Below are 25,216 nucleotides of genomic sequence, written 5' to 3' on the forward strand. Positions count from 1 at the left end.
ATGGAACCCAGGGGCATTCAACCTTCAAGCTACAGCCCCTGGCCTATTATTTATTCTCTATTTTGAAACTGGGTCTCACTGAGTTGCAGAGGGCCTCACTAAGTAGCTGAGGCTGTCCTCAAACCACGATCCTCCATTCTCAGCCCCCCAAATGCTGGGAATACAAGCGTGCGCCACCATGCCCGGCTTTTAAGTCACTTTTTTAAAGGGTGGTCACCAAATATCAATGGTGACTGTCTTGAGAGAGAGAGAGAGAGAGAGAGAGAGAGAGAGAGAGAGAGAGAGTGTGTGTGTGTGTGTGTGTGTGTTAGTTACTAGGAATTAAACTCAGTGGTATTTTACTTCTGAGCTACATCCCCAGCCCGTCCTTTATCTATTTTTTTTTTTTTTAAACAGGGTCTCACTAGGTTGCTAGAATCTTACTAAGTTGCTGAAACTGGTCTTGAACCTGTAATCTTCTTGTCTCAACCTCCCAAATAGTGTGATTTACAAGTGTGTGCCACCATACCAAGCCTTTTTGGGTTTTGTTTGTTTGTTTGTTTGTTTGTTTTTTACCTTAAAATTTTTGTATCTGGTTTCTCTTCTTTTTAATAATATATTTTCATTTTAATTGACATATAACAATTATACCTATTTATAGGACACAGTATGGCATTTCAATACATGTATAGTATGTAATGATCAGATCGGGGTAATTGGCCTATCCATCACCTCAGATACGTGTTATCTCCTTGTGTTGGGAATATTCAAAATCCTCTCTGCTGGCTGTTTTGAAATATCCAGTTAATTCTTGTTACCCTCAGTTATCCTCCTGAGCTGCAGGGCTTTAGGGGTTATTCTTCTATCCAGCTACTTCCGTACCTGTCACCCATCCTGTATCTTCCCACTCCCCTATGGGTGTTTTGGGTACAATAGTCATTTACTATTAAAATAATAAAAGATTTGATAACAAAGCAGTGTTTTTTGCCCCGGGAGGCATCTCCTTCCTCCCGCTTCTCCAGTGGGGCTGCTGCCACTTAATCCTGGTGGGGCTGCTGCCACATAATCCCGTCTGTCCTCACCTGCTGTCACAGGTCCTGCTCCCAGCCCGGACCCTGGGACCCACGACCCGCCTTTGCCCTCTGGAGGAGTATGGCATGGGGCACAACCACCCTCCTCCCAGGGTGGTTGTGCCCCACGCCGTCACGCCCATTCACTCCCACCTGGGCGTGCCACCTTGTGCCGCCCTGCGCTGTCGCCATTACCCTCACACCAGCGTGGTTGTCTCCCACCACGCCACACACTTTCTGCCATTGCTGGACCCCTCGGGGAGGTGGAGGGGCAGGGCAGAAGGGAAAGGAGAGCAGGAGGCGCTGAGGCGCGGAGCTCAGACAGAAAGGACACTTACGTGTGATGTTCATGTAACGCAGCCCTACGTGTCAGCCAGACGCCGCCTCTGCCCCGTAGAGAACCAGCTTTGCATTAGTTCTGCAGGAACCCTGCTGAGGCTGGACTCACTAGCAAACATAAAACAGTGTGCAGTGAACTATACACTCGAGAAGGGTTTCAGGGTACCTGGAGAGCACTGGCTTTCACCAGACTTGGAAGCCTGATTCTTGAGGAAGCTGTGACCCCACGGCTCTAACCCCCGACCTCCTATGTTGTCAAGTCGACACCTGACACCTTCGTCTTCACTCCATAGCCAAATCCACGGCGTCAGTCACGTTTTAGGTGACGCCTTGGCGTCTTGTCTGCCCAAGGCTTCATCGGGTGGGGCCCCACTGTGTTGCTGTCTCACAGCGAGCAAGAAATAGCACACGGTGATCAGGGGCCTGGCGTAATGAGCGCCTGCTTCTTGTTGGCCCTGCTTTCTAAAGGAAGATACTGGAGACATGTGGAGATGCTGAGAACCAGCTGGCTCTCGAGCTCTCTCAGCACGAAGTCTTCGTTGAGAAGGAGATCGTGGACCCTCTGTACGGCATAGCAGAGGTGGGTGCCTGCGCGGTGGGCAGAGCGGAGTCCTGGGCCGGTGGGGGCCGGATGGGGAATGGCTCACATCTTGCTAAAATGCTGGCAGCAAATCAGTAGGGCTAACATAAGTTTCTTTTTGGAAATGAGAGTAAATTGAAGATTTGAAATTTTCCCCCCAGGAGAAAAACATTTGTAAATAAACAGCAATAGCGTACTTTAAAATGTTAACCTAAAACCCCAAAGCGGACCCATTTGCTGTGTTTTTCCTTCTAGGTGGATATTCCCAACATCCAGAAACAGAGGAAACAGCTGGCCAAGTTGGTGTTGGACTGGGATTCAGTCCGAGCCAGGTAAAGTGAAGCTGTGAAAGTAACCAACAGTGCAGTATGTTTGTATATATTTTGTGAGAGGTAGTGGAAGTGTGTGTGTGTGTGTGTGTGTGTGTGTGTGTGTGTGTGTGTGTGTGTGTGTTTTACTGGAAATTGAACCCAAGGGCATTCTACCTGCAAGCTAAACCCCAGCCTTGTTTTATTTTTTATTTGGAAACAAGGTCTTTCTAGGTTGCTGAGAGTCTTACTAAGTTTGCTGAGGCTCATTTTGAACCTGTGATTCTCCTGTCTCAGCATCCCAACTACTAGGATTACAGGTGTATGCCACCACACCCAGCTGGTGCTAGGGACTGAACTCAGGGCTGTCTTACCTCCAGGCTACGCCTCCAGCCCAATTTTATTTCTTACTTGGAAACAGGGTCGCACTAGGTTGCTGAGAGTCCCACTAAGGAGCCGAGGCTGGCTTTGAACTGGCCATCCTCCTGTCTAAGCCTCCCAAGTACTGGGATTACAGGCGTGTGCCACAGGATCCCACCATGTGCCTGTAACTGCCCTTCACAATCAAGAAATGCTCCTGGGACCCTCAGTAACTAGGTTGCCATGGCCACTGGCCTGTGGGTCTTCTGTGCCGTGGGGCCTGTGGGGATCTTTGGCAGGATGGCGGCTTCAGCTCCTCAGAGAAGCCTGTCTCAGTGATTTGCATACTTTCTTCTCAGGCATGTGAAGACTGGAAATAGGCAGGCAGCCACCAACAGATGGGGCCTTACTCAGTAAATCACAGCGGGTGATGAACTTCTGTAAAGGTCCAGATAGGAACTATTTTCAGCAACCCAGGTGTCCATGTTACAGCAACCTAACTCCGCTGTTATAACATCAGGCAACCACAGGGCGGGGAATGTTGCTCAGTGGTGGAGCACCTGCTTGCCCTGTGTGAGATCTGGATTCTATGTTCTATTCCCAGTGAGGCAAAATATGAAAAAATAAGAAAAACACGAGCAGCCTTGGACCAGGACAAGTGAATGAGCATAGCTGTGCTCCAGTAAAACTTTACTTACAAAAACAAGTGGCTTCGCGGACCCGTGTTTCATCACACTGTCCCGTGGCCATCGCAGTTCTGTGAAGGAGACAGGACTGTTTGTATTTGGAGCCTCTGTGGATGGAGCCACTCTCCTGCTAGATAACGTCTGGGTCAGATACTTTGATCGCGGCTGTGATGATGCTGCGTTTTTTGTTTCTTGGGTGCCGTAGAGTATTAGACGCAACACTGACTTAATAATGTCTTCTTATTTGGGGAAAAAGCAGCAGCTGAGGTCCATTAAGTGCACAAATCAGTTGTTAAGAGATATCTTCTTTTAAGAATCATTGAAAGCTGAGCATGGTGACACACGCTTGTAATCCCAGTACTTAGGAGGCTGAGACAGGAGGATCTCAGGTGTGCGGCCAGCCTCAGCTACTTAGTGGGGCCCTCCATAACTTAGTGAGACCCTATTTTCAAATAAAGAATAAAAATAGGGCTGGGGGTGTAGCTTGGAGGTAGGATGTCCCTGGGTTCAATCCCCAGTACTGCCAAAAACAAAACGGAAAAATCATTGAAATAACGAAAGGTTCACCAGGCATTTCTGTGCAGAGAAAACAATTGTAGTGTCCTTGTCCAGTAAGAGTGTCATTTCTTGCCACACGCCAGGCGTCATCTGCACACTTTGAGTGTCGCCCACTGGATCCCACCCAGCACTGTTCACGTATTCGTCTGATTTCAGTCAGTTGTGTCAGACTTAGTACTGGTCACTGAATGCAGCCTTGGGGAGGGAACCGGATTTGGGGCAAATGTAATATCCCTAGGTTTGAGAAGAAGCATGTTTTACATAAGGGAGAAACCTGCATATATTATCTATATGGCTGGCTTCACGCCTTAGAGATGATAAACGGCAGTGTAGGATTCTTACAGCAACGCCCGCCGTCTCCTCGCCTTGTGTAGGTGGGTGATTATGGTCCTGTGCCACAGGACCAGATCGGGGAGAAGAAGAATGCTTTGATGGCTAATTAAACAGGCCCCGAGTGCGCCCACACTGGAATCGATTGAGCAGTATTATAGATGTTTATCTACTAGGATCAATTACACATATTCTTTAGAAAATGTCTACTACTCTCTTCCTCCCCGTCCTCCTTCTTAGTGCTAGGGATTCAATCCAGGGCATCCAACCTCTGAGCTACTCCTCCAGCCCTAGTTAATTTTTATTTGGAAAGAGTCTCGCTAAGTTGCAGAGACTGGCTTTGAACATGCAATCCTCCTGTCTCAGCCTCCCAAGTATCGGGGGTTACAGGTGTGTGCCACCGCATCAGGCTTTACGCTGATTCTTGATCTTGTATTGTGTTCGTGATGTTATTTACTTCATATCCAAGGTGGGTACGAAGAAACTGAAACAGTTGAATATTTCTTCTGTATTCCTGTGGCTGTTCCCTGTAGGAAAATGATAAGAACTAATATTAAGTAGGAATCCGCTACACACACACGCACACACGCACTTGTTCTCTTCTTTGCTCCTTATGACAGTTCTGCAAGGCAGACATCATCTGGTTTTATAGACGAAGCACCTAAAGAGGCACAGAGAGGTTAAACAATTATCAAGGTCGCAGGTAATTAAATTGGAACTGCCTTCAGTCAGGGCACATCAGACTCTGCAATGTCTAAAATGGCAATACTAGTTTTGCTTCAGCTAACTTGCTGAAGCATTTCTGTCTTTCACACCGGGAACACGAGGTAGACAGGGTGTGATGTTTTGGGAGGCAATGGCAGCAGTGTAGGAAGTTTGATTCGTTGCTTGTGGATTTTCTTTCTGCATCTATATATAATATCTGAAATGTGAAATGTTAGAACTGTCCACAACACCATACATGGCCAGGTACAAATAGAAAGTCAAAGCACATTTGAGAACAAAAAAAAGACTGAGATTATTATTCCCCACCTATCCCCCGTATATAGATGTGCATGTTTTCATAGCTAGGTTATTAAAGTTTTGACTTTTACCTGCTAAAAGGAATCACAGCTCACAGATAATAAGAAGATGCTTCATAGAGTTCTTCCAAGCAGGAGCTGGTTCCCAGACACACAGGGGACAATTCCAGATCAAAGCAGGAGAGCAAGAGCACGCTTGTGGCAAGGATTCAGGATCAGGCACTGTAGACAGAGGTTCCGTGGCTCTCTCTCCAGCAGCCAGGCTGTATGAGTCAGGATGGTTTTGTTATGCTCGGAGCAGACTGCTACCCCAGCACCAAGGGAGTCCTGCTGTGATGGGAAGCTAATGTCTGCTTTTGCCTGCCTCTTTCTTAGAGGGTAGTCTCCAGAGAAGCTGCGTCCCAGGTGGAATCAGCACCCGGAGGCATCTGTCTCCTGAGGTCCTGGCTCCATGGCGTTGAGCGTGGACAGCTAGTTCTCAGCTAGCTCACCTTCTGCCTGCGTCTTTGTTTTGCAGGTGGAACCAAGCTCACAAGTCCTCAGGAACCAACTTTCAGGGGCTGCCATCAAAAATAGACACCTTAAAAGAAGAGATGGATGAAGCTGGAAATAAAGTAGAACAGTGCAAGGTATTATAATCTAATCAGTGTGTGTCTGCTTCAGTCTTTTGCTTCCTTACAGAACTTTAAGCCAAGCACAATGGCATATGCCTGTAATCCCAGTACTTGAGAGACTGAGATAGGAGAATCGCAGGTTCTCAACAGCTTAGCACGACCCTCAGCAACTCAATGAGACCCTGCTTCACAATTAAAAATAAAATAGTGTAGCGGGGCATGGTGATACTTGTAATCCCAGTATTTGGCAGGCTGAGACAGGAGGATTGCAGCTTTGCAGCCAGCCTTAGCAACTTAGTGAGATACTGTTTTAAACTAAAAAATAAAATAGAACTGGGAGTTTAACTCAGAGCAGAATTCCCCTGGGTTCTCAGTACAATAAAATCCTTGGTACCATACAATAAAATAGGGTGGGGGGTTCTATCTCAGAGGTAGAATGCCCCTGGGTTCAGCCCCTATAACCCCCAAAAAAATTATTTTAAAGATTTCAAGTGTGAAGCCGAGTGTGGTGGTGCACACTTGTAATCCCAGTACATGGGAGGCTGAGACAGGAGGATCGCACAGGTTTGAAGCTGGCCTCAGCTTCTAGTGAGGCTCTCAGCAACTTAGTGAGACTCTGTTTCCAAATAAAATATAAAAGAGGTCTGGGAATATAGCTCAGAGGTAGAAAGCCCCTGGGTTCCATCCCCGGTACCACCAAAAAAAAAAAAAAAAAAATTCAAGTGTGATGCTTTTAAAAATTTGACTGCCGGGTGTGGTGGCACATGCTTGTAATCCCTGCGCTTGGGAGGCTGAGACAGGAGGATCGCACAGGTTGGAAGCCAGCCTCAGCTACTTAGTGAGGCTTTCAGCAACTTAGTGTGACCCTGTTTCCAAATAAAACATAAAAAAAAAGGTCTGGAAGTATAGCCCAGAGGTAGAAAGCCTCTGGGTTCCACCCCCAGTACCACCAAAAAAATTGACTAAACATATTTAAAATAAAAATGAATTAAGAGAGAGAAAAACTATAATAAAACATCATCTTATCCATCATCTTCAAAAAAAAGATGCCTATATTTTACTAAATAGTGTTAGGACTCATGTTTTAGTTTTTATAATTCCCTCTTTGGAATAGCAAATCTTGATCCACTAAATGTGGTAAACTATTCAAAATAATATAGCAGGTAGAAGTTAAAACTGAACTTACTAAGTCATGCCATAGCCTTTGTATTTAAAAAGATATTCAAATGCTTCCAATAAGATAGCACCATGTGTGTTAGAAGGACACACGTTCACCAGCTTGGCCTGTGTCCTGTACTCTGCAGTCTTCAGATCCGGCCTAACCTGCACCTTGCCTCTGTTGCATGTCTCATCTATACTTGGCTAGAGGTATGAGGAATCTGGCTGGTGCATTGTGGGCTAATGTATCGTTTCTCAACTTCCACAGCATGGCTTATCAGTATTTCAGATGGCAAAAACCTGAGAAAATGCTGTTTCCTGCCCTCTCTCTTTCTCTTTCTGCTACCTTCTGGGTAATTTCCTCAGATTCAGGTTCTCTTTCACATATTCTCTCTTTAGCTATGTCTGATCTCATTAACATTAAGTTTTGAATTGCGTTTGAATATATTTTTCATTTCTACAGTTCTCACTTTTCAAATCTGCCTTTCTTCATAGTGCTTTATTCTTTCTTAGTGTTTTTTTTTTTTTTTGGAGGGGGGTGGGGGACTGCTAGGGATGGAACCCAGGGGCATTCTACCTCCGAGCTACACTCCAAACCTTATTTTATTTTTTAGTTTGAAACATGGTCTTACTAAGTTGCTGAGGACCTTGCTAAGTTGCTGAGGCTGGCCTTGAACCTGTGATCCTCCCATATCAGTCTTTCAGGTACTGGGATTACAGGTGTATACCACCACATCTCACTAGGTATAGGTTTTTGAAATTTCACGGACCTTGTGTTTCCTTGCCAGACTCGGAGGCCAGTCCACACCACGTACACTTCCCTGTTGTTTTCCTGTGCCGAAGAGTACATTTGTGTCGCTCCCCTTCCGTGGAGGGTTTGCTTCTTCAGTTATCTTCATGCACGATGTGTCTGTTTCTTCCTTGCCTCGCCAGGACCAGGCTTCATTGTTTTGGCTCCTGACCCCACCTGCCTGCCAGATCCAAGCACTTTGCCTACCACATTAGCACAGGTCCACCTGTGTGAGTGAGCCTTTGTGTCACGGTGATCAAAATCCCTAACCAGAACACCTTAGAGGAGGAAATGTTTATTTTGGCTCGTGCTGTCAAAGGTTCAGTTCATGGTTGGTTGGCTCCAAGGCAGAGACGTCACAGTGGCAGGACGGGGCAGAGAGAAAGCTGCTTAACTCAGGGCGGCCCAAAGCACAGAGCAAGAGGAAGATCAGATAGAGTCCCCGAGGCCACACCCCCACCGACCCACCCCGAGGCCACACCCACCTCAACCTCGCTACACTGGGGACAGGCTGTTGGCTCGGACCAAGCCATAGCACCCCCGGCTCATCCCCGGCTTCCATTCTGAGCATTCTGGCTAGTTATGTATTGTTTTCTTTCTCTTTTTTTCTCTTTTCTGGGGAAGGGGTGGGGGCAGAAATGTACTTTCTTGCTTTCTTGTCCAGTAATTCTAAAAGGCTGTTCATTGCCCTTCACTAGCATTTTCAGGTTTGTCATAAATGAAGGGGTCTTTACATTCATCTGTGCATCTTGATGCCAAAATTCGGCAGTATATTTTATCTAATTATTTATTTATTGTGGTACTGGGGACTGAACTGGATGGGGTATTCTATCACTGAGCTACACCCCCAGGTCCATTTTATTGTTTATTTTGAAACAGGGTCTTGCCATGTGATCGCATGCTGGCCTTGAACCTGCAAACCTCCTCACTGACTCTCATGTACTAGGATTACAGGCGTGGGCCACCATGCATGGCCACCATACATGGCCACTGAAGTTTTCCACCCTTCTCGCTCTCCTGAACAGATAACTGATGTTTGTAATATTTTGGTTCCAGGGCTTCCACGTACAAGGCCCTACCACTGGGCTACATCCTAGCCCCTTTTAAATTTTATTTTGCAACAGCATCTCACTAAGTTGCCTGGGCTGCCTTGGACTTGCAATCTTCCCGCCTCGGCCTCCAGAGCAGTTGAGATCACAGACGTGTGCCACTGAATGTGTGTGTGTGTGTGTGTGTGTGTGTGTGTGTGTGTGTGTGTGTAAAAAGTAGACCGTTTTCCTTCCTCACATGGTAATGATAACATGCCGTTAGTAACGCCCTGTGCTTTTTCTTTCTAACAAGGCCAGTTAACATGTAGGAGGGCCTTTCCCATCAGCCCATGAGCTTCCTAATCTTTTTGTTGTATCATGGATGGTGGATGGTGCATTGATAGGCATTTAACCTGTGACTGTTTTTGTTACATTTTTATCTAAGAACTCACAGAGATTGTTCGCAAATGCCTTTTCCCCTCTTTTTTTTCAATGACCTATCTGTCTTCTCTTCCACTCGCCCAGGATCAGCTTGCAGCAGACATGTATAACTTCATGGCCAAAGAAGGGGAGTATGGCAAATTCTTTGTTACGGTAAGCCCTTCAACACAACGCTAATGCATTGTAAAAATTGAGAGTCGTTTTAGCTGTTTTTGCATAAGTTATTTTTTAGTTTTGCTCAGCCATTGTGTGTGTGTCCATCCGATGCTAACGTTCCTTTTGTTTTTGAATGTGGGTCTGTTCTCAGTTATTAGAAGCCCAAGCAGATTACCATAGAAAAGCATTAGCAGTCTTAGAAAAGGCCCTTCCCGAAATGCGAGCCCATCAAGGTAACGTAACTGCGTGCTGGCCGATGCCTCCTCCTTGCCTCTGCCCCTTCTGCCTCTGTTCTTCGCCCTGACTCCTTTGCATGCATTTCCTCTGGACAAAACCTCTCTGCCTAAGGGGTGCTATTTCCCAGTATAATTTCATCTTTCTTGCTGCATCCTCTTAATTTCTTCCAAACCCAAATTAACATACTAATGGAACATGGGCAGTTCTTCCAAAGCCTTCAGTCAAAGAGGAAAACAAGGAAGAATGCATATGTTTTTCTGTCTTTTATAGGCTTGAAAAAATCTAGCATCTCATTATCCTTTTCCAAATCAGTTATTTAGTCCATAGGTCTTAATTCTGGCCCTGTGACTCCCAAGAGGATCCATTCTAGCGAAAGTATTTTAGACATCCAGCAAAGAACTTGACGAGCCAGTCCTTGAAACCACCAGGTCACCAGCTACTTGATGTGAGATAAAATCATAATGCTGTGACCACCTCTGTCATCCCATCTCTGTCTTTTCCAGAGGTTCTTGTTTATATCAGCGCTAATATTTTACCCACCATATTCAAGCACATGGCAGATTCTATCCCATGTTGTGAGTGGACTGAACGTCCCCTGGTGTTTAGCTTGGGCATTTAAAGTTTTTATTCCTTCTCCCTGATGCTTTTGATGCTATGTTTCTGTGGTTTATCAGCACAGTGTTTATCAGCAGACACGAGCAGGAGTTGTTGAAGCAGAACATCTTTGGATCTATTATTCCAAGTCATCCTTTGGCATCTGTGAGGGGATCGGCTCCTTGTTTCCCAAACAGTCTCATTTCCTAGGGCATGGGGGATGACGTTGAGTCTCAGAGGCAAACATTCAGCCTCCCGAGGGATAGTCTCTTGCTGGGCAAATTCAGAACACTGAGAGCATGTATTATGTGGGTTGGGCCCTACTTGGGGCAAAATAGTAGATGTCATCATCCCAGCCTCTGAGTAGCTAAAGTCTGATGGGGAAGAGGTGACCAATAAGCATGAATAAGAAGATGGGGTTCCTCTGGCAGCCCCATTCTGCACTTTTCTCAAAGCTATTTTCCCCCAACAGATTCGTGAGAGTGCGGCGGGCAGAGTGTAGGACAGGACGGACCGCAGTGTGGGAGGCTCCGCGGTGAAATGGAGCTGGTCCTGACTGGCTAAGGCCACCTCTTCACCCAGCTGGAACCCAGCCCCTCTGCCTCTGCCTGTCCTCTCCTGACTCTCAACTTACTCCCCTCCTCTCTCCAGAAAGACTCAGTGTGTCCTCACTATAGAAAAAGTGTGTAACTTGCCCGTTGCCCCTGCCTCTGGGAACCCCACCAGTCTCCAGCCAGCTGAGGGCTACTCCGTGCCTCCCTGCCCTGAACGTGATGCCCTGTTTAATCTCCATCTCCGGCCACCTCCTTGTTCCTCCCACCTTCCCACCCCTTAGCCCTTTGCAGCCTGGTTTCCACCCCTACTTTGCTATTCAAAAGAGAGAAAAAAGACAGTTCTCAAAGGTACCAGCGGCCCTTGCCAGATCCTGGCCTTTGACAGTCCTAGGACGTCTCTCTTTTGTTAAACTCTCTTCCCCTCGTTCCCGCAGCCATCGTTTCTGTTGTTGGGGCTCTGCATTTCTCCAGTTCTGTCCCCACCCCGGAAGTGAGCCTTCTCTGAGGTCCGTCCTCACTCCCGTGGTCTCTCTTCCTTCCCCGATGGCTTCAACTCTTGCCGGCATCTCAAGCGGCGGTTCCTGGGATGCAGCCCTCCTCCTCAGACCCCAGCTGCCACTCTCCCTCTTTGAGCGCACCTTCTCCAGCCCTGCAGAGACAGCTCCCTTCCTTGATGCTCCGTGGCGTTGGGACCTGCGCCCTTTGTCCCGTGCTCCACCTTTGCCCGGCCGGTCCCCTCTGCTCTGTGGTCTCATCTCTTGTGAGTGAGCTGTGGATAGGCGTGAGCGCACACTTCCCTGCCTTTCCTCAGCCCGTCTCCCTCCACAAGCTGTACTCACCTGCCCCACAGCCTGATCATGCCGGCCCGCCTCTTGAGGCCCCGCTGCGCTCACTTCCTGTGAGAAGCCTTCTCTGACCACTGAAGCCAACGGGGAACATTTTGTCTCCTCAGTTGTTCTCCTGTTGATCCTCTACTCTAGAAGTTGTAAACAGCCATATCTCATAAAGAGTTTTTTTATACCCATTCTACCTCTGAGCTATATCCCAGGCCCTTTTAAATTTTGTTGGTTTGTTTTGAAACAGGATCTTACTAAGTGTCTGAGGCCAGCCTAAAACCTGAGACCCTCTGGTCTCATCTTTTCCATCTGGTCTTGGGATTTTAGTTGTGCACAACCATCACGCCTGGCTTCATAAAACATTTTATTAAAAATTAATTGTCATCATTTAAAAACCAGATAGTTTCCTGTAACAGTCTGGTTTGGGGTTTCTCTTGAGAGTTTACAAGGTCTGGGGACATGGGTCTGCTCTCCCACCTGGAAACACTGGTCCAGCCCCAAGGAGTGGCTGCTGCCTGCCTCTCTGACCATGGGCTCCCGGCCTGGCCCAGGCCCTCGGGGCAGCCCTGTGGGGACCCTTGTCTATACCAGTGATCTGCCACAGCTTAGCATACTTGTCTTGTTAATGGCCGTTCCGTGTTTACGTGTGTGTCTGGTATCTTCTTCACATTCAGTTGTCCTGGGGTGGAGGGTGGGGAGCCCTGAGAACTTGGCACGTTCACTGCCGTGCCTGGCACGTAGCAGGCCTGTTGCTTGAGAGGTCAGCAGTTCTCACCTCTCTCTGCCAACATTACACCAGGGTGAGGGGTGGGGCATGCACTGTTCAGTGTTGTCTAGAAAGTTCTATCATCGATCAGGATATGCCCACCTCTCAGTGTCGCACGTGTGGCAGAGGTGACAACTGGTGTCCCATGCAGGATCCCCCGGGGTGATTCCATGTCTCCCCCAGGGGAGGCTCATGTGGGACTTACAGCCTGTGTCGAGAATCAGTGCTTTAGGTAAAAAGGACACAGGTCCTAGGTAAGCCTTGGCTTCCCAGACATCTGTCATCGAGCCCGGTCTTCTGGGAAGGGCCAGGTCCCCCGGACACATTTTCTATCAGACATTTCCCTGGCTGGGGCCAGGCGGCTGCGAGGAAGGTCCCCAGCCCTCTGCCCACGCCTCTCTTCTCCTCACCTCTCCTTCAACCTAACCCCCACTTGCTCTTCCATGAGTCATTAGCATCTCACAGCGCTCGGGCCTGTGGGTTCTGGTCCCCTCCGTCCCCCTGTGCAGACTGTGCCGGCCCGTCTCCCTGCAGCCGGGAGGCAGGAAGGTGCTCGAGTCAGCCATCACCCCTGCACGCGAGGCCTTCTAGCAGCAGATGGGCCCAGGTCACATGGCCGTCGAAGGTGCTGAGGACGCGCGGCCTTCCCGTAGACACGCAGAGCTCTCTCCCAGCATTTCACCAGCTGGCTCCCTCTTGGCTTCCTGTGTGCTCCCACATGGCCCCTCATCGCCACAGCTCCCGCAGGCAGGCTGAAGCCAGCCACATCCTTCTTACTCAGTATATCTATTTTCTACATTCTTCTGTTTGACCGCTTTGTTGTACGTCTCTGCTAAGCTGCCTCAAATCTTTTGTGGAAGGAAGCAGGGCCTACGACCTGAAAGTCACATCATGTACTGCTCGCCAGCGCAGCCGTGAGCCAGAGCTGCTTGGGAGCCGCAGATACTGCAGTAGTTTTTGACTCAGAAGTTTTGGTAGATGTGGCCATTTGCAGCACCGCATGTCACGGAGATGTGGCATCTGAATCATGTTCACCTTGACCACCTGCAGTCTGTGTAACCAGTACTCAGCCCATGTTTGAGATGTGAAGAGCTTGTTTTCATTTTTTTACCTGAAAGACCCCTTTCCACTCCTCTAACGGTGCCGCTTTGCATGGCCGGAGTCAATTTCTTTTCAGGGAAAGCAGTGCGCCCAAACACACCCTTCATTTTAACACAAGGTCAACGGCCTGATTGATGCCCTGTAGTGCAGGGCACCGTGGTCCCTCCTGCCAGGCAGCTGGTGTTGGGTGCCAGGTAGGCATGCTCAGGGCTTCTGTTCCACAAGAGACTGCCCTCACTGGCTCCTAATCTGTGCTTTGGCGAATGGTAAATAACAAAAGCAAATAGTACAGATATCTCCCCTTTGCCAAAGCCTCGCTCCCCGTCTGCTAGAAAACCTCCTTTGGTGGTCTGGGGAGGAGATAACGCGATGCAGGAGATGGCCGGCGTCTCACTGGCCTCTTTGCTGCTCTAGATAAGTGGGCAGAGAAGCCAGCCTTCGGGACGCCTTTGGAGGAACACCTGAAGCGGAGCGGGCGGGAGATCGCGCTGCCCATCGAAGCCTGTGTCATGCTTCTCCTGGAGACAGGCATGAAGGAGGAGGTAAGGCCCCAGGCTGTGTGCCGTTCTCTGCCCTCCTGCCCAGGGAATGGTGCTTTACCCCCGCCCCTGCCACACACAGTATACACCCACCGTTGGCATTGTGTAGACTGGTGACTTCCAAACTTTGAGCACCACAGCAGCATCTTTATTAAGAACCTGTACATTTAGTCAGGCATGGTGGCTCATGCCTGTAATCCCAGTACTTGGGAAGCTGAGACAGGAGGATTGTGGGTTCAAGGGCAGCCTCAGTAAGTAGTGAGACAGAGCCTAGTGAAATCCTTTATCAAAATAAAAGTGAGCTAAGGCTGGGAGTATAGCTTGGAGATAAAATGCCTGGGTTCAATCCCCAGTACCAAAAAAAAAAAAAAAAAAAAAAAAAAAAAAAACTTGTGGGGCATGGTGGTGCACACTTGTAATTCCAGCATGTGGGAGGCTGAGACAGGAGAATTGTGATTTGCACACAGTCTCAGCTACTTAGTTGGGCCCTTTGCAACTCAATGAGACCTTTTTTCAAAATAAAGAATAAAAAATAGGGCTGGGGATAAAGCTCGGAAGTAGAATGTCCTTGGGTTCTATCCCCAGTACCGCAAAAAAAAAAAAAAAAAAAAAATACGTATATTATACCTTTCTGACTCTAAATAAAACACCTTTCACAGAGCAGTACTCACTTTACCTGTTTGCAATACAATCTGGCCTTTTTAATTTTGGCTTGTTTGATGATTTTAAACTGTTTATGATTAGCAGTAATATGTTTTGCAATGCAGGAATGGATCAGAACTTCCCTGAGCCTGGTTTCCAATAGCAAGAAGCTTAGGTTGGTGTAGTGCTTTGCAAGTTTTTTGAAGGGGGTGCATTTATATACTTTATGAGATCCTTACCAGAAACAGTCCCCATGAACCAAGAAGGCTGTTCTCATTTCTCTTTTTATATAAATAAGGAAGTCAGTATACAGCGAGTTCAAACTAGGGCAGAGCCTGAATCAAAGTGTAAAGCTCTTTTTTTCTCCTTTAAAATTTTTTTTAAGCTGGGAGTGGTGGTGCACTCCAATTATCCGAGTACTTGGGAAGCTGAGACAGGAGATCGCAGGTTTGAAGATAGCCTCAGCAGCATAGCAAGACCTTCCGCACCCTAGTAAGGCCCTGTTTCCAAACATTAAAAAGGTCTGGCATAGTGGCACATACCTGTAGTCCCTGTATTTGGGAGGCTGAGACAGAAAGATCACAGGTTCGAGGACAGCCTTAGCAAGTACTGAGACTTTCATCAACATAGCAAGACTCTGTTTGCAAATAAAAATACAATAGGGCTGGGGGTGTAGCTCAGAGGTAGAATGTTCCTGGGTTCCATCCTCAGTGCTACACACATTAAAAAAAAAGATAAAATAAAACAATAAAAAAGAGCTGGATGTAGCTCAGAGGTAGAATGCTTCTAAATTCAACCTCTAGTACCATTAACAAAAAAACAAAAACAAAAAAACTTCATTGCTAAGGGCAATGGTAGATACCTGCATTCCCATAGCTAGACGGCTGAGACAGGAGGATCACATGTTTGAAGCCAGCCTCAGCAACTTAGACCATATTTAAAGATAAAAAGAGCTGGTGATGTATCTCAGAAGTAGAATGTCACCTAGGTTTAATCTCCAGTACCAAACAAACAAACAAATCTTATTGAAGTACAACAAACATACAGAAAAGTGTGTCTCTTACAGATGAACAACTTGAGTGTTTTTATAGAATTAACTCACTCATCCAGCCAGTGCCAGAGCGGGGAGTCCCAGGGGCCATCCTCTTGTTTACCTCCTCACTGTGACCTCAGCTTTCAATACCCTCGGCCCTGCCTCTCATCTGGGACCGGTGTCGCTCTCTTTGCAAGGAATGGAGACATTTTTGGTGGTCACAACTGGGGAGGGGAAGGTTGCCACCGGCGTCTCAGAGGTAGGGACCAGGGATGCTTCGAGCGCCCCACCGTGCACAGCCCCGCCCCCCACCAAGAATCATCCAGCCTGAAATACCAGAAATGCTGAGGCTGGCAGAAGGTAGTGAGACTCATCAACCTAGCGAGATCCTGTTTCAAAATAAAAATAAAATAGGGCTGGGGCTGTATCTCGGAGGAAGAATGCCCCTGGGTTCTATCCCCAGCGTGCGGGCAGATACACACACACACACACACACCACCCCCACCCCAACTTCTCCGCCTGCCTTCTGCCACACACACACACACACACCACCCCCACCCCAACTCCCCCGCCTACCTTCTGCCTGTCCCCGGCTCTCCATACACACCTGGGACTCCTCATTTCTCAGGCAGGCGGGGTGACTTATTTCTCAGGCAGGCGGGGTGACTTGCTCTCACTGACAGGCGGGCCACCCTGCTGCTCCGTGGCACAGTCTCAACGTGCACTTGACACTAATGGCTTTTCTTTGTCTTTAGGGCCTTTTCCGAATTGGGGCCGGGGCCTCCAAGTTAAAGAAACTGAAAGCTGCTCTAGACTGTTCTACTTCTCACCTGGATGAGTTCTACTCAGACCCGCACGCTGTAGCAGGTGAGCTCCCAGGAGTCTCGGCCAGTTGCGCCTCCTTCAGCGTGGGAGGGGCGGGTCCTGTCTCAGAGTATCAGCTGGAAGTCCAATTTCAGTTAGAGGGAGAAGTGACAAAATGAAGTGTGCTGACAGAACCCCCTGGTGTGGGGTGTGGTACACAAGCAGCTTTTCCTTTGTTTTGTCTTTCCCACCCGCCCCCATCACACTCATTATGAAGTGAAGGTGAAGGCATCTAATAATGCCGACAATTTGGAAGCATGCTGGTATTTCCTCCCTCCAGTCTCCCTCACAACCCCATCCATGCTGAGCAGCATCTCTCCTCATGGAATGGCATTAAAGCTAATCTTATTTTCTCTTGAACTGTCACTGTATTTTTTTGCAAGGGACTGAATGTCTTTTGTTAGCAAATATTTCATTCTCTAGGGACAGCCTGCCAAATTGGGGTTTGTTTTGTACACCTTGGCAGATCCTAATTGAGATCCTTTCAGTTTGCAAAACAGTATATGCCCCGCGAGATTTCTAGCCTCGCCCTGTTTCACACTCTAATGGTTTCAGGTGCTTTGAAGTCCTATCTACGGGAGCTGCCCGAACCTTTGATGACTTTTAATCTGTACGAAGAATGGACGCAAGTTGCAAGGTAAATTTAAAGAAAACAAAGCTTTAAAAGTTAAAAGAAATGATGAAATACTGTGCCCCATATGTAAGTCATTTTGTTCTCAGGGCCTTTATAGAATGTTAAAATGGTACGTGTGAAGCCAGGTGTGGTGGCGCACGCTTATAATCCCCGCGCTTGGGAGGCTGAGACTGGAGGATCGCACAGGTTCGAAGCCAGCTACTTAGTGAGGCTCTCAGCAACTTAGTGAGACCCTGTTTCCAAATAAAAATAGGTCTGAAAGTATATCCCAGAGGTAGAAAGCCCCCGGGTTTCACCCCCAGTACCACCAAAAATATTAAAAAATTAAAATAGTATATTATATAATGTGTGTTCCTATTTATATTTAGTGTGAAAATAATGAGTATTTTTTTATTAGGGTAGGAAGGGCACATAAGTAATGGAACCTGCATTAATAGATTAGCAGACTTCGAATCCCCTTTATATACCTGAAGAAAGCTGTGTAGCTGGGGACAGGTGTCATTCTTTTTGTGGCAAAGTACCTGTCAAACTAATTACAAACTCAGCCCTGCAGGAATACAACAGGGACGTTTTGAGCAGCAGCGTCTCCTTGGCCAGCATGCCAGCTGGTTGTCTTTCCCTTAGACTCTGACTGGCTTCCTCTCCTACCTCATCACCCGCCCCTTCAGTGCACGGACCGAGTCTCTCCTCCTCTGCTGTCTTCTTCCCCGTGCCGCTCTCAGACATCGTCACCGTCCCCATCAGACCGGGCACGGGCTGTCTGCTGGCTCCGTTGTGTTTCAGTAGGCTGTGAGGCCAGCCTGCCGCTTGGCCCCAGTCTTTGCATTTGAGCTTTTCTCTGTAGTTGTAGAATGAGACACTTTGTCCCTAGTAAGTTCAGAAACAAGTATTCTTAGTCATTATATCCTTGGCACCCAGCCAGGCTCCAGCCTGGGATTAGTTCAGTGAACCCAGTCGCCAGTGTCAAGTGGAGAGAGTTGTGGGATCTCTTCTATTGGATGAACCCCGTCACTCCTCCCAACCTCTGCTCTTCCATTTTAAGACTCCAGAGTTCTTCCTTAAGAAGAATTAACTTTGTAAAAGGAAGCGTCTGTCGCCGTATTGGTGCTGTAGCTGAGAAGCCTTAGCCTGGGCCTCCATCCTGGTGACGCTGACTAGTGTCTAAAGTGCAATTATGTCTAACCTCTATCCTGTAACTCACTAGAAGGCGTGGTCAGCCTCTGGCAGTCTCTTTGCTAGCAGGCAGCATTGACTCTGCAGGATCCGTCGTGTCTCTTTTTTGTGTTTCCGAAAGTGTGTGTGTTACAACTCTGCCGCGCAGAGCTCCCGTGACTGCTTCGCAGTGGAATTGCGCTTCTTGGCTTGGAGCCTTGGAGCAGGCTCGAGATTAAGAAAGACCCAGAGTCTGGGCGCTTGGGCCACTGATGGCTGATCTGTGGCCGGGCTGCATGTGGGATAAGAAATCTGGGCCCCGTAAAGCCATCTCCAGAAGTCCCTCTTCTAGGTGGACTTCACAGTGGAGTCTTGTCTGCTTGTGCTGAGCATTGGTCCATGGTTATCCCCCAGGGCCTTGTAAGCATTCTCCATAATCAGCAAATCAGGAGACCCAGCCTTGGTATGAACTGCCTGCTCTGAGTTACGTAGTAAGTTGTTGGTATTTGACTCCAAATCTGTTTATTTCCAAAATTTGTGCTGTTTTCCAGCTGATGGAAGCATTGCTATTTGTATAGAGTATGTTTTAGTCAGCTTTCCGTCACTATGATACAATACCTGAAATAATCAAATTAAAAGAGGAAAGGTTTATTTGGCTCAGAGTTTGAGAGGTTTCGGTCCACAGTCTGGGCCTGTGGCAGCATGGTCCATCAGTGCAGAGGAGGCCTCACCTCAAAGCACAGAGAGGCATGAAGGGCTGAGAGCCCAGTATCCCCTCAAGGGCGCACCCCCAATGACCCAACTTCCTCCCACTGAGTCCATCTTTTAAAGCCTCCCCATCCCCAGGAATGGCATGGGGTGGTGACCAAGCTTTAATACATGGATTGGCACATTTCAGAGCCAATCAATAACGGCATATTGATACAGTTATCAATGATCTGTATTTTAAATTTTTATGCATAAAATTGTGTTTCTTAGTGTGCAGGATCAAGACAAAAAACTTCAAGATTTATGGAGAACATGTCAGAAGTTGCCACCACAAAATTTTGTTAACTTCAGGTATGTTCGAGGCATTCTGTAAATTAAGCCACCAGGCTACAGTGGCTCTAGCGTAAAGATAAATTTAATCCCAGTGAGAGCCGTAGTAGGCACAGCGACAAGCTTTGGAGAGTGACGCGAGGCTGCTGAGTGGGATTCTGTGTAGCAGTATCATGTCTGACATTAATATGTGAGTTGTCCTATTTTGCTACTTCACCTGTTTGCAAAAAAAAGTCCCTGAGAAAAGTTTGGACAGCTGTATGTTAGGTTCGGAGTCTAAAGTCATCCAGTGTGTAAAATGTAAAGCTAACGACTGTTGTTTGTATGTTCTAATATCATACATAAAGAGTATAGATCATCCTACTATGGAGGTTATATATTACTTTTTAAAATAATTATGTTTCTAAGAAAGTTTACCATGTTACAAACTGCTGGAATTTAACTTCTGTTTTGACTTAATATGTAACTTTAAAAAAAGCATAAAGAAAGCCAGGTGTGGTGGTGCACGCTTGTAATCTCAGCACTTGGGAGGCTGAGACAGGAGGATCGCAGGTTTGTGACCAGCCTCAGCTACGTAGTGAGGCCCTCTGCAGCTGAGTGAGACTGGTTTCAAAATAAAGAATAAAAAATAGAAGGGCTGTAGCTCGGAGGTAGAATGCCCCTGGGTTCAATCCCCAGTCCTGCAAAAATGAATAAATAAAAATAAAAAAGTGTAGGGGATATAACTCAGAGGTGGAATGCCTCTGATTTTATATATATATACACACACACACACACACACACACACACACACACACACATACATACCTACCAGGTGTGGTGGCACACACTTGTAACCCTAGTACTTGGGAGGCTGAGACAGGAGGATCCCACAAGTTTGAAACCAGCCTCAGCTATTTAATGAGGCTCTCAGCAACTTAGTGAGACCCTGTTTCCAAATAAAATATAAAATAGGTCTGGGAATATAGCCCAGAGGTAGAAAGACCCTGGGTTCCACCCTCAGTATCACACATACACACAAATATATATACATACATAATAGATAAAATATATATAAAACATATATCACTATTAACCACAATATTTTATGTAGGAATTAAATTGATAGGCCAGAAAGGAGAAATAAATTAGAAGTATATAGCAAATAGAGGTTAATTGAGATTTGCATTTGAGCTGCTTTCTCCTTACCAAGACCTCATTGTTCTGTTTCCTGAAACAAGTACCCAGGAGGATTATAAAGAGTTTATCTGAGCAGATGCTGATGCTGTGTGGCTGCGGCAGAGAGCAGCCCTGCAGCAGTTGCGGAGGCGATGCCCTCGCCCGTCTTTTGTTTCGTAGGTATTTAATCAAGTTCCTGGCGAAGCTTGCTCAGACCAGCGACGTTAACAAGATGACTCCCAGCAACATTGCAATCGTGTTAGGCCCTAACTTGTTATGGGCCAAAAATGAAGGGTAAGTGATCTAACCTCACATGTCACACGGTTTTAATTTCTCCTTCTACCTGATGGCATGAATAAAAATATAACTCGTTTTAGTGTAAAAACCAACTGAGAGCATCCTGAGGTTGATTTTTTTCCCCTTTGGTTCACATACTTGGGACCCAGCTGTGAGCTGGGCGCTGTCGCGGATGCTGGTGACACAGATGTATGAGACATCATCTCCATCAAAGTCCCCGCTCCTGGGCGGTGGCTATAGGATAGAGATAAGAAGACTTACAGTAGATAAGATGTGTGTGTATGCATGCCTGATATTGGGGGGAGCACAACTTTACCTCTGCTTCCCTCGGGTCTCTGGCCAGGCCTGAGATTAAATTGACATGAAGCAGATTAACAGGAGAAAAGGATACAGGCTTTTACTGGTACATAGGAGCCCACATAGGAAAACCAAGCCCAAGAAGCAATGAGAGCCGACTGCTTTTGTTGATACTGAGTTGGATGAAAAGGTAAAGTGTGCAGGTGATGAGGCGCTGGGGCTTGGGCCTGGCGGGTAACTGTGGAGACGTGACCAGGAAGGTAAGGATTAGTTCGCCAAGGCTGGCCCTGCAGGTTTCCTCCGGCCTGGTCACCCCTTCTTGGTGATGAAAATGTTCCTTTCCTCCTGGTTTAGGGAGGGCACTTCTTGCACGTGAGTGTATCATCTACTCTCAGGAAGAAGAAGGTAGGTTGGGGTGTCCTTGTTGCACCTGCTGCTTTCCAAATGCCATTACCAAGGGGGCACCTTCTGGGACATCACGGTCTGACCCCTTCTGTCTCACTGACAGATGTCATGACATGTGACGTAGCCTAGATGAAGGCGCGTCTTGGAGCTCAGGACTTCACAGATGCTTCGGGATGGAATGACACATGAGCTCTCTGCAGTGATCTGGTGTCTTCCTGGTATTGTGTCACCGGCTGTATCGCCTGAAGACAGGGGCTCAAGTCTGTGACTTGGTGTGTCACAGCCGTGTGACGAGGGGCCTCACATGTCCTGATGAGGTGTCTGGAACATGTTCTTCCGGATCATGATGGAGCCATTCATGTTCCTAAGCAGAATGATTCAGATATATTGCATTTGGAAAGACAGTTGGCATTGAGAAAGGTAGCTTGGATAGAGGAGCTTTGCAAAGTCATGAACTATTCAAATTTCTACTAAAAATATGGAGACACTTTAAAAAAAAAAAAAAAAAAACTGGAAATTGAACCACCCAGGAGTGTTCTACCTCTGAGCTACACTGCCAGCCCCATTTTATTTTTTATTTTTTATTTTTTCCAGTACTGGGGATGGAATCCAGGGGCATTCTACTTCCAAGCTACACCCCCTGCCCTATTTTTTTTTTTTTTTTTTTTTTTTGTATTTTGAAACAGGGTCTTACTGAGTTGCAGAGGGCCTCACTAAGTAGCTGAGGCTGTTCACGAACCGTGATCCTCCAGTCTCAGCCTCCTGAATGCTGGGATTACAAGCGTGCGCCACCACTCCCGGCTCCATTTTATTTTTTATTTTGAAATAAATTAAGTTGCTGAGGCTGGCTTCAAACCTGTGATTCTTCTGTCTCAGCCTCCCAAGTACTGGGATTACAGGTGTGTGCCACCACACTAAGCAGTATTTCTCTTAAAACAAAAAGGAAAAGCACACAAGTGGATGATTCCTCCCCAGTCCAGTAGAGTTCTGAGGCATGAAGGCTGATCAGAGACCAGCTGGGACACAGGATGGGAAGAAGAATTTGCAGACAGCTTTCATTTTAAGCCAGAGTTCAAAAGGAGCCAGACCTTTGGCCTGTTTGGAAAATGTGGTGATAGGTCCTGGTAGGAAGAGGGTCAGAGTGAAAACAGAAGTAGGATTGAGGCAGTCAGACCTGAGGTCGAGCCCTGGGAAGTCCAGCGCCCTCATAAAATAGGCCTCTTCACATGTTGTTGTGAATACAAAATTCAGTGAAAACTTAAAACTTGGTAGGTGCTCAGCGTCGGGCGTTTTGCAGGCTCTTGGCTTTGGTGTTCTGACTTCCACCTGGAAGATTAGCTTGATGGTGGGGATGAGCAGTAGGATTTATTTTCTTCCTTTCGATTCGCACCATTATCAGATACTTTTAACATCTGGATGCTCATCTCGGGACCCGAACATACATGTGACGACTTCCGGTGCACATGGGGCTCTTACTGTCTGGGGTGCATCCTAACCATGTGTGTGCTTGGTGACATTGTTGGCACAAGTGGGCTTTGGTGATCTTGGTCTTAGAAGACAGCTTTCAGGTGTGACACTGTCTCATCTTTCCATGGGAAAATGCAACCCTCGTGGCAAGCTAGTTTAACACCTGCTTTTCTGACACACCATTCCTTGCTGGCTCCACTGCCCCGAGGCGCCGGTGTGCCCTGGAGATAGTAGCCATTTTCACTGTGAAGGCTCAGGAGCGACAGCTGAGTCGGGGCTGTTACCTCCTGGGTGATGGCTGCCAAACTCAGAGGCCAAGACCTTGTGGATTTCATTCTAACATCTGTATTGAAGTATTTTATCCTTCACGGACCATTGAATCACTCCGACACCACCTGCAGGAATTAGAGGCTCCCTAGGGAGGAAGCATTTTAATTTTGTGACCTTTCTCTGCAGGACGCTGGCGGAAATGGCAGCAGCCACGTCGGTCCACGTGGTGGCGGTGATTGAACCCATCATTCAGCACGCGGACTGGTTCTTCCCTGGAGGTAATTGTCATAGCAGGTTCACTGACTGCCAAGGCAATAGGGTAATAGTAGAAGAATCTGTGTGTGTGTGTGTGTGTGTGTGTGTGTGTGTGTGTGTGTGTGTGCATGTAGACTTTTGTTTGGTGCTTTGCAGTCATATACTGGGGTGTAGACTGATAGACACATGTATGTACACAACTCACTCCTGGAGCGCTTCCCCACTGCCCCTCCCTCTCCCCTCCCCCATCCATGTCTTTGAGATGGGAATTGGTAGTTCTGTGTTCCTTCCATCTCTACCCCCCTTTCCCCATTCCCTAAACTGCCTATTTGTTTTATTTATTTTTTTATTGGTGCATTGTAGTCATACGTCCTAATGGGATAAAGACTTGTGGAGACATACACACACACATCACCCAATCAGCCCTTACCCGAGCCCCACCCCATCTAAACTGCCTCTTATGGAAGCAGCCTCAGTGTCCATGCGCAGATGAATAGGGGACAAAACTGTGGTGCGTACACACAGTGGAAGTTTGCTCAGCTATAAGGAAGAACAAAGTCACGTCATTTGCGGGAAAATGGATGGAGCTCCAGAATATTATGTTAAGCGAGACCAGCCAGTCTCAAAAAGTGAATAATAGTATATTTTCTCTTATATTCGGAGGCTAGATAGAGATTTGGAAAGAAGGGTAACATCAGGTAAAGTCTTTTTTTTTTTTTTTTTAATGCACCATTGAAGCCGGGCGTGGTGGAGTTCGCTTGTAATCCCAGCATCTGGGAGGCTGAGACAGAGGATCTCAGGTTCTCAGGCAGACTCAGCTACTTAGTGAGGCCCTCTGCAACTCAGTGAGACCCTTAGTGCACCATTGAGTATGTTTATGGTTTTACTTGCTCACCCTCAGTCTTGGCTTTTTTGCAATAATATTTTAACATAATGGTAGTCATTTTGTATTTAACTCAGTTTCCCTAAAACATACTCGGCTGATATATACTGAATATTCGTGAGGCGCTGTTGCTTGTTGGTGAGATGTGCCATCTTTCCTGGAGGGCTGCAGGGCCCTAGAGAAGACAGCCACATAAAACATACCAGTTATAACCCGTGGCTAGCTAGACAGGTGGGTGGGGAAAGACTCGAGAAACTCAGTGTTGGGGAAAAGGAGCCAGCGATTGCCTTTTAGAACACACAGGAGGTTCACTTGGAAGGAGCTTTTGGGCTCTCTTGCTAGATGGTTGGGTTTATACAGAAGTGCAAGGTCAAGCAGGAAAGGTTGGTTGGAGCTAGTTGGGGAAATCTGAGTTCTCTGTGTCAGAGAATTTGGATTTCATTCTGCTGGTGATAGGTCTTCAAACTCCATTTGTTGCAGTCCTGGGATCACACACGCTCCCCTGGCCTCCTTCCCAGGGGTCCTAGGTGGGCGCGCCTTGAGTGCAGGCTCACCACCCTTCTTCTGAGCATCCCGGCTACCCGCCCACTGCCCACCACAGTGGGAGCGCCCCACACCAGGGCTCTGCGCTCTTTCTGCCTCCACTGTCTTCCCTCCTCGTTCCAGCTGGTTGCCCAGTAAAGATCCAGTAGATGAATGAAATGAGCCTTCTGCCCAGGATTTCCTTGAAAGAAATGAATCGTGCAAAAACTGCTGTGGGCAGTAGGCCCTCAAT

At 47.3% G+C, this 25,216-nt stretch overlaps 1 protein-coding gene across 4 annotated transcripts in view; it reads left to right on the forward strand.

The window, feature by feature from the left end:
* The window catches only part of ARHGAP17 (Rho GTPase activating protein 17), a gene marked incomplete at both ends in the record, with an annotated part of 98,705 nt that overhangs the window by 54,130 nt on the left and 19,359 nt on the right, over positions 1–25,216 (forward strand). For 3 of the 4 annotated variants that reach the window (XM_080704458.1, XM_080704460.1, XM_080704461.1), the window contains 11 exons: positions 1,857–1,968; positions 2,224–2,300; positions 5,750–5,861; positions 9,348–9,416; positions 9,571–9,652; positions 13,922–14,049; positions 16,477–16,588; positions 17,141–17,222; positions 19,350–19,430; positions 20,748–20,861; positions 23,490–23,581. In XM_080704458.1, the coding sequence (XP_080560584.1) occupies positions 1,857–1,968; positions 2,224–2,300; positions 5,750–5,861; positions 9,348–9,416; positions 9,571–9,652; positions 13,922–14,049; positions 16,477–16,588; positions 17,141–17,222; positions 19,350–19,430; positions 20,748–20,861; positions 23,490–23,581 (1,061 nt within the window). Of the gene's footprint in view, positions 1–1,856; positions 1,969–2,223; positions 2,301–5,749; positions 5,862–9,347; positions 9,417–9,558; positions 9,653–13,921; positions 14,050–16,476; positions 16,589–17,140; positions 17,223–19,349; positions 19,431–20,747; positions 20,862–23,489; positions 23,582–25,216 lie in introns of all 4 variants that reach the window. The other variant, XM_080704459.1, reaches the window with a different exon arrangement.

Source organism: Muscardinus avellanarius (genome assembly GCF_963383645.1).
Source record: "Muscardinus avellanarius genome assembly, chromosome: 10".
NCBI classification, from domain to species: domain Eukaryota; kingdom Metazoa; phylum Chordata; class Mammalia; order Rodentia; family Gliridae; genus Muscardinus; species Muscardinus avellanarius.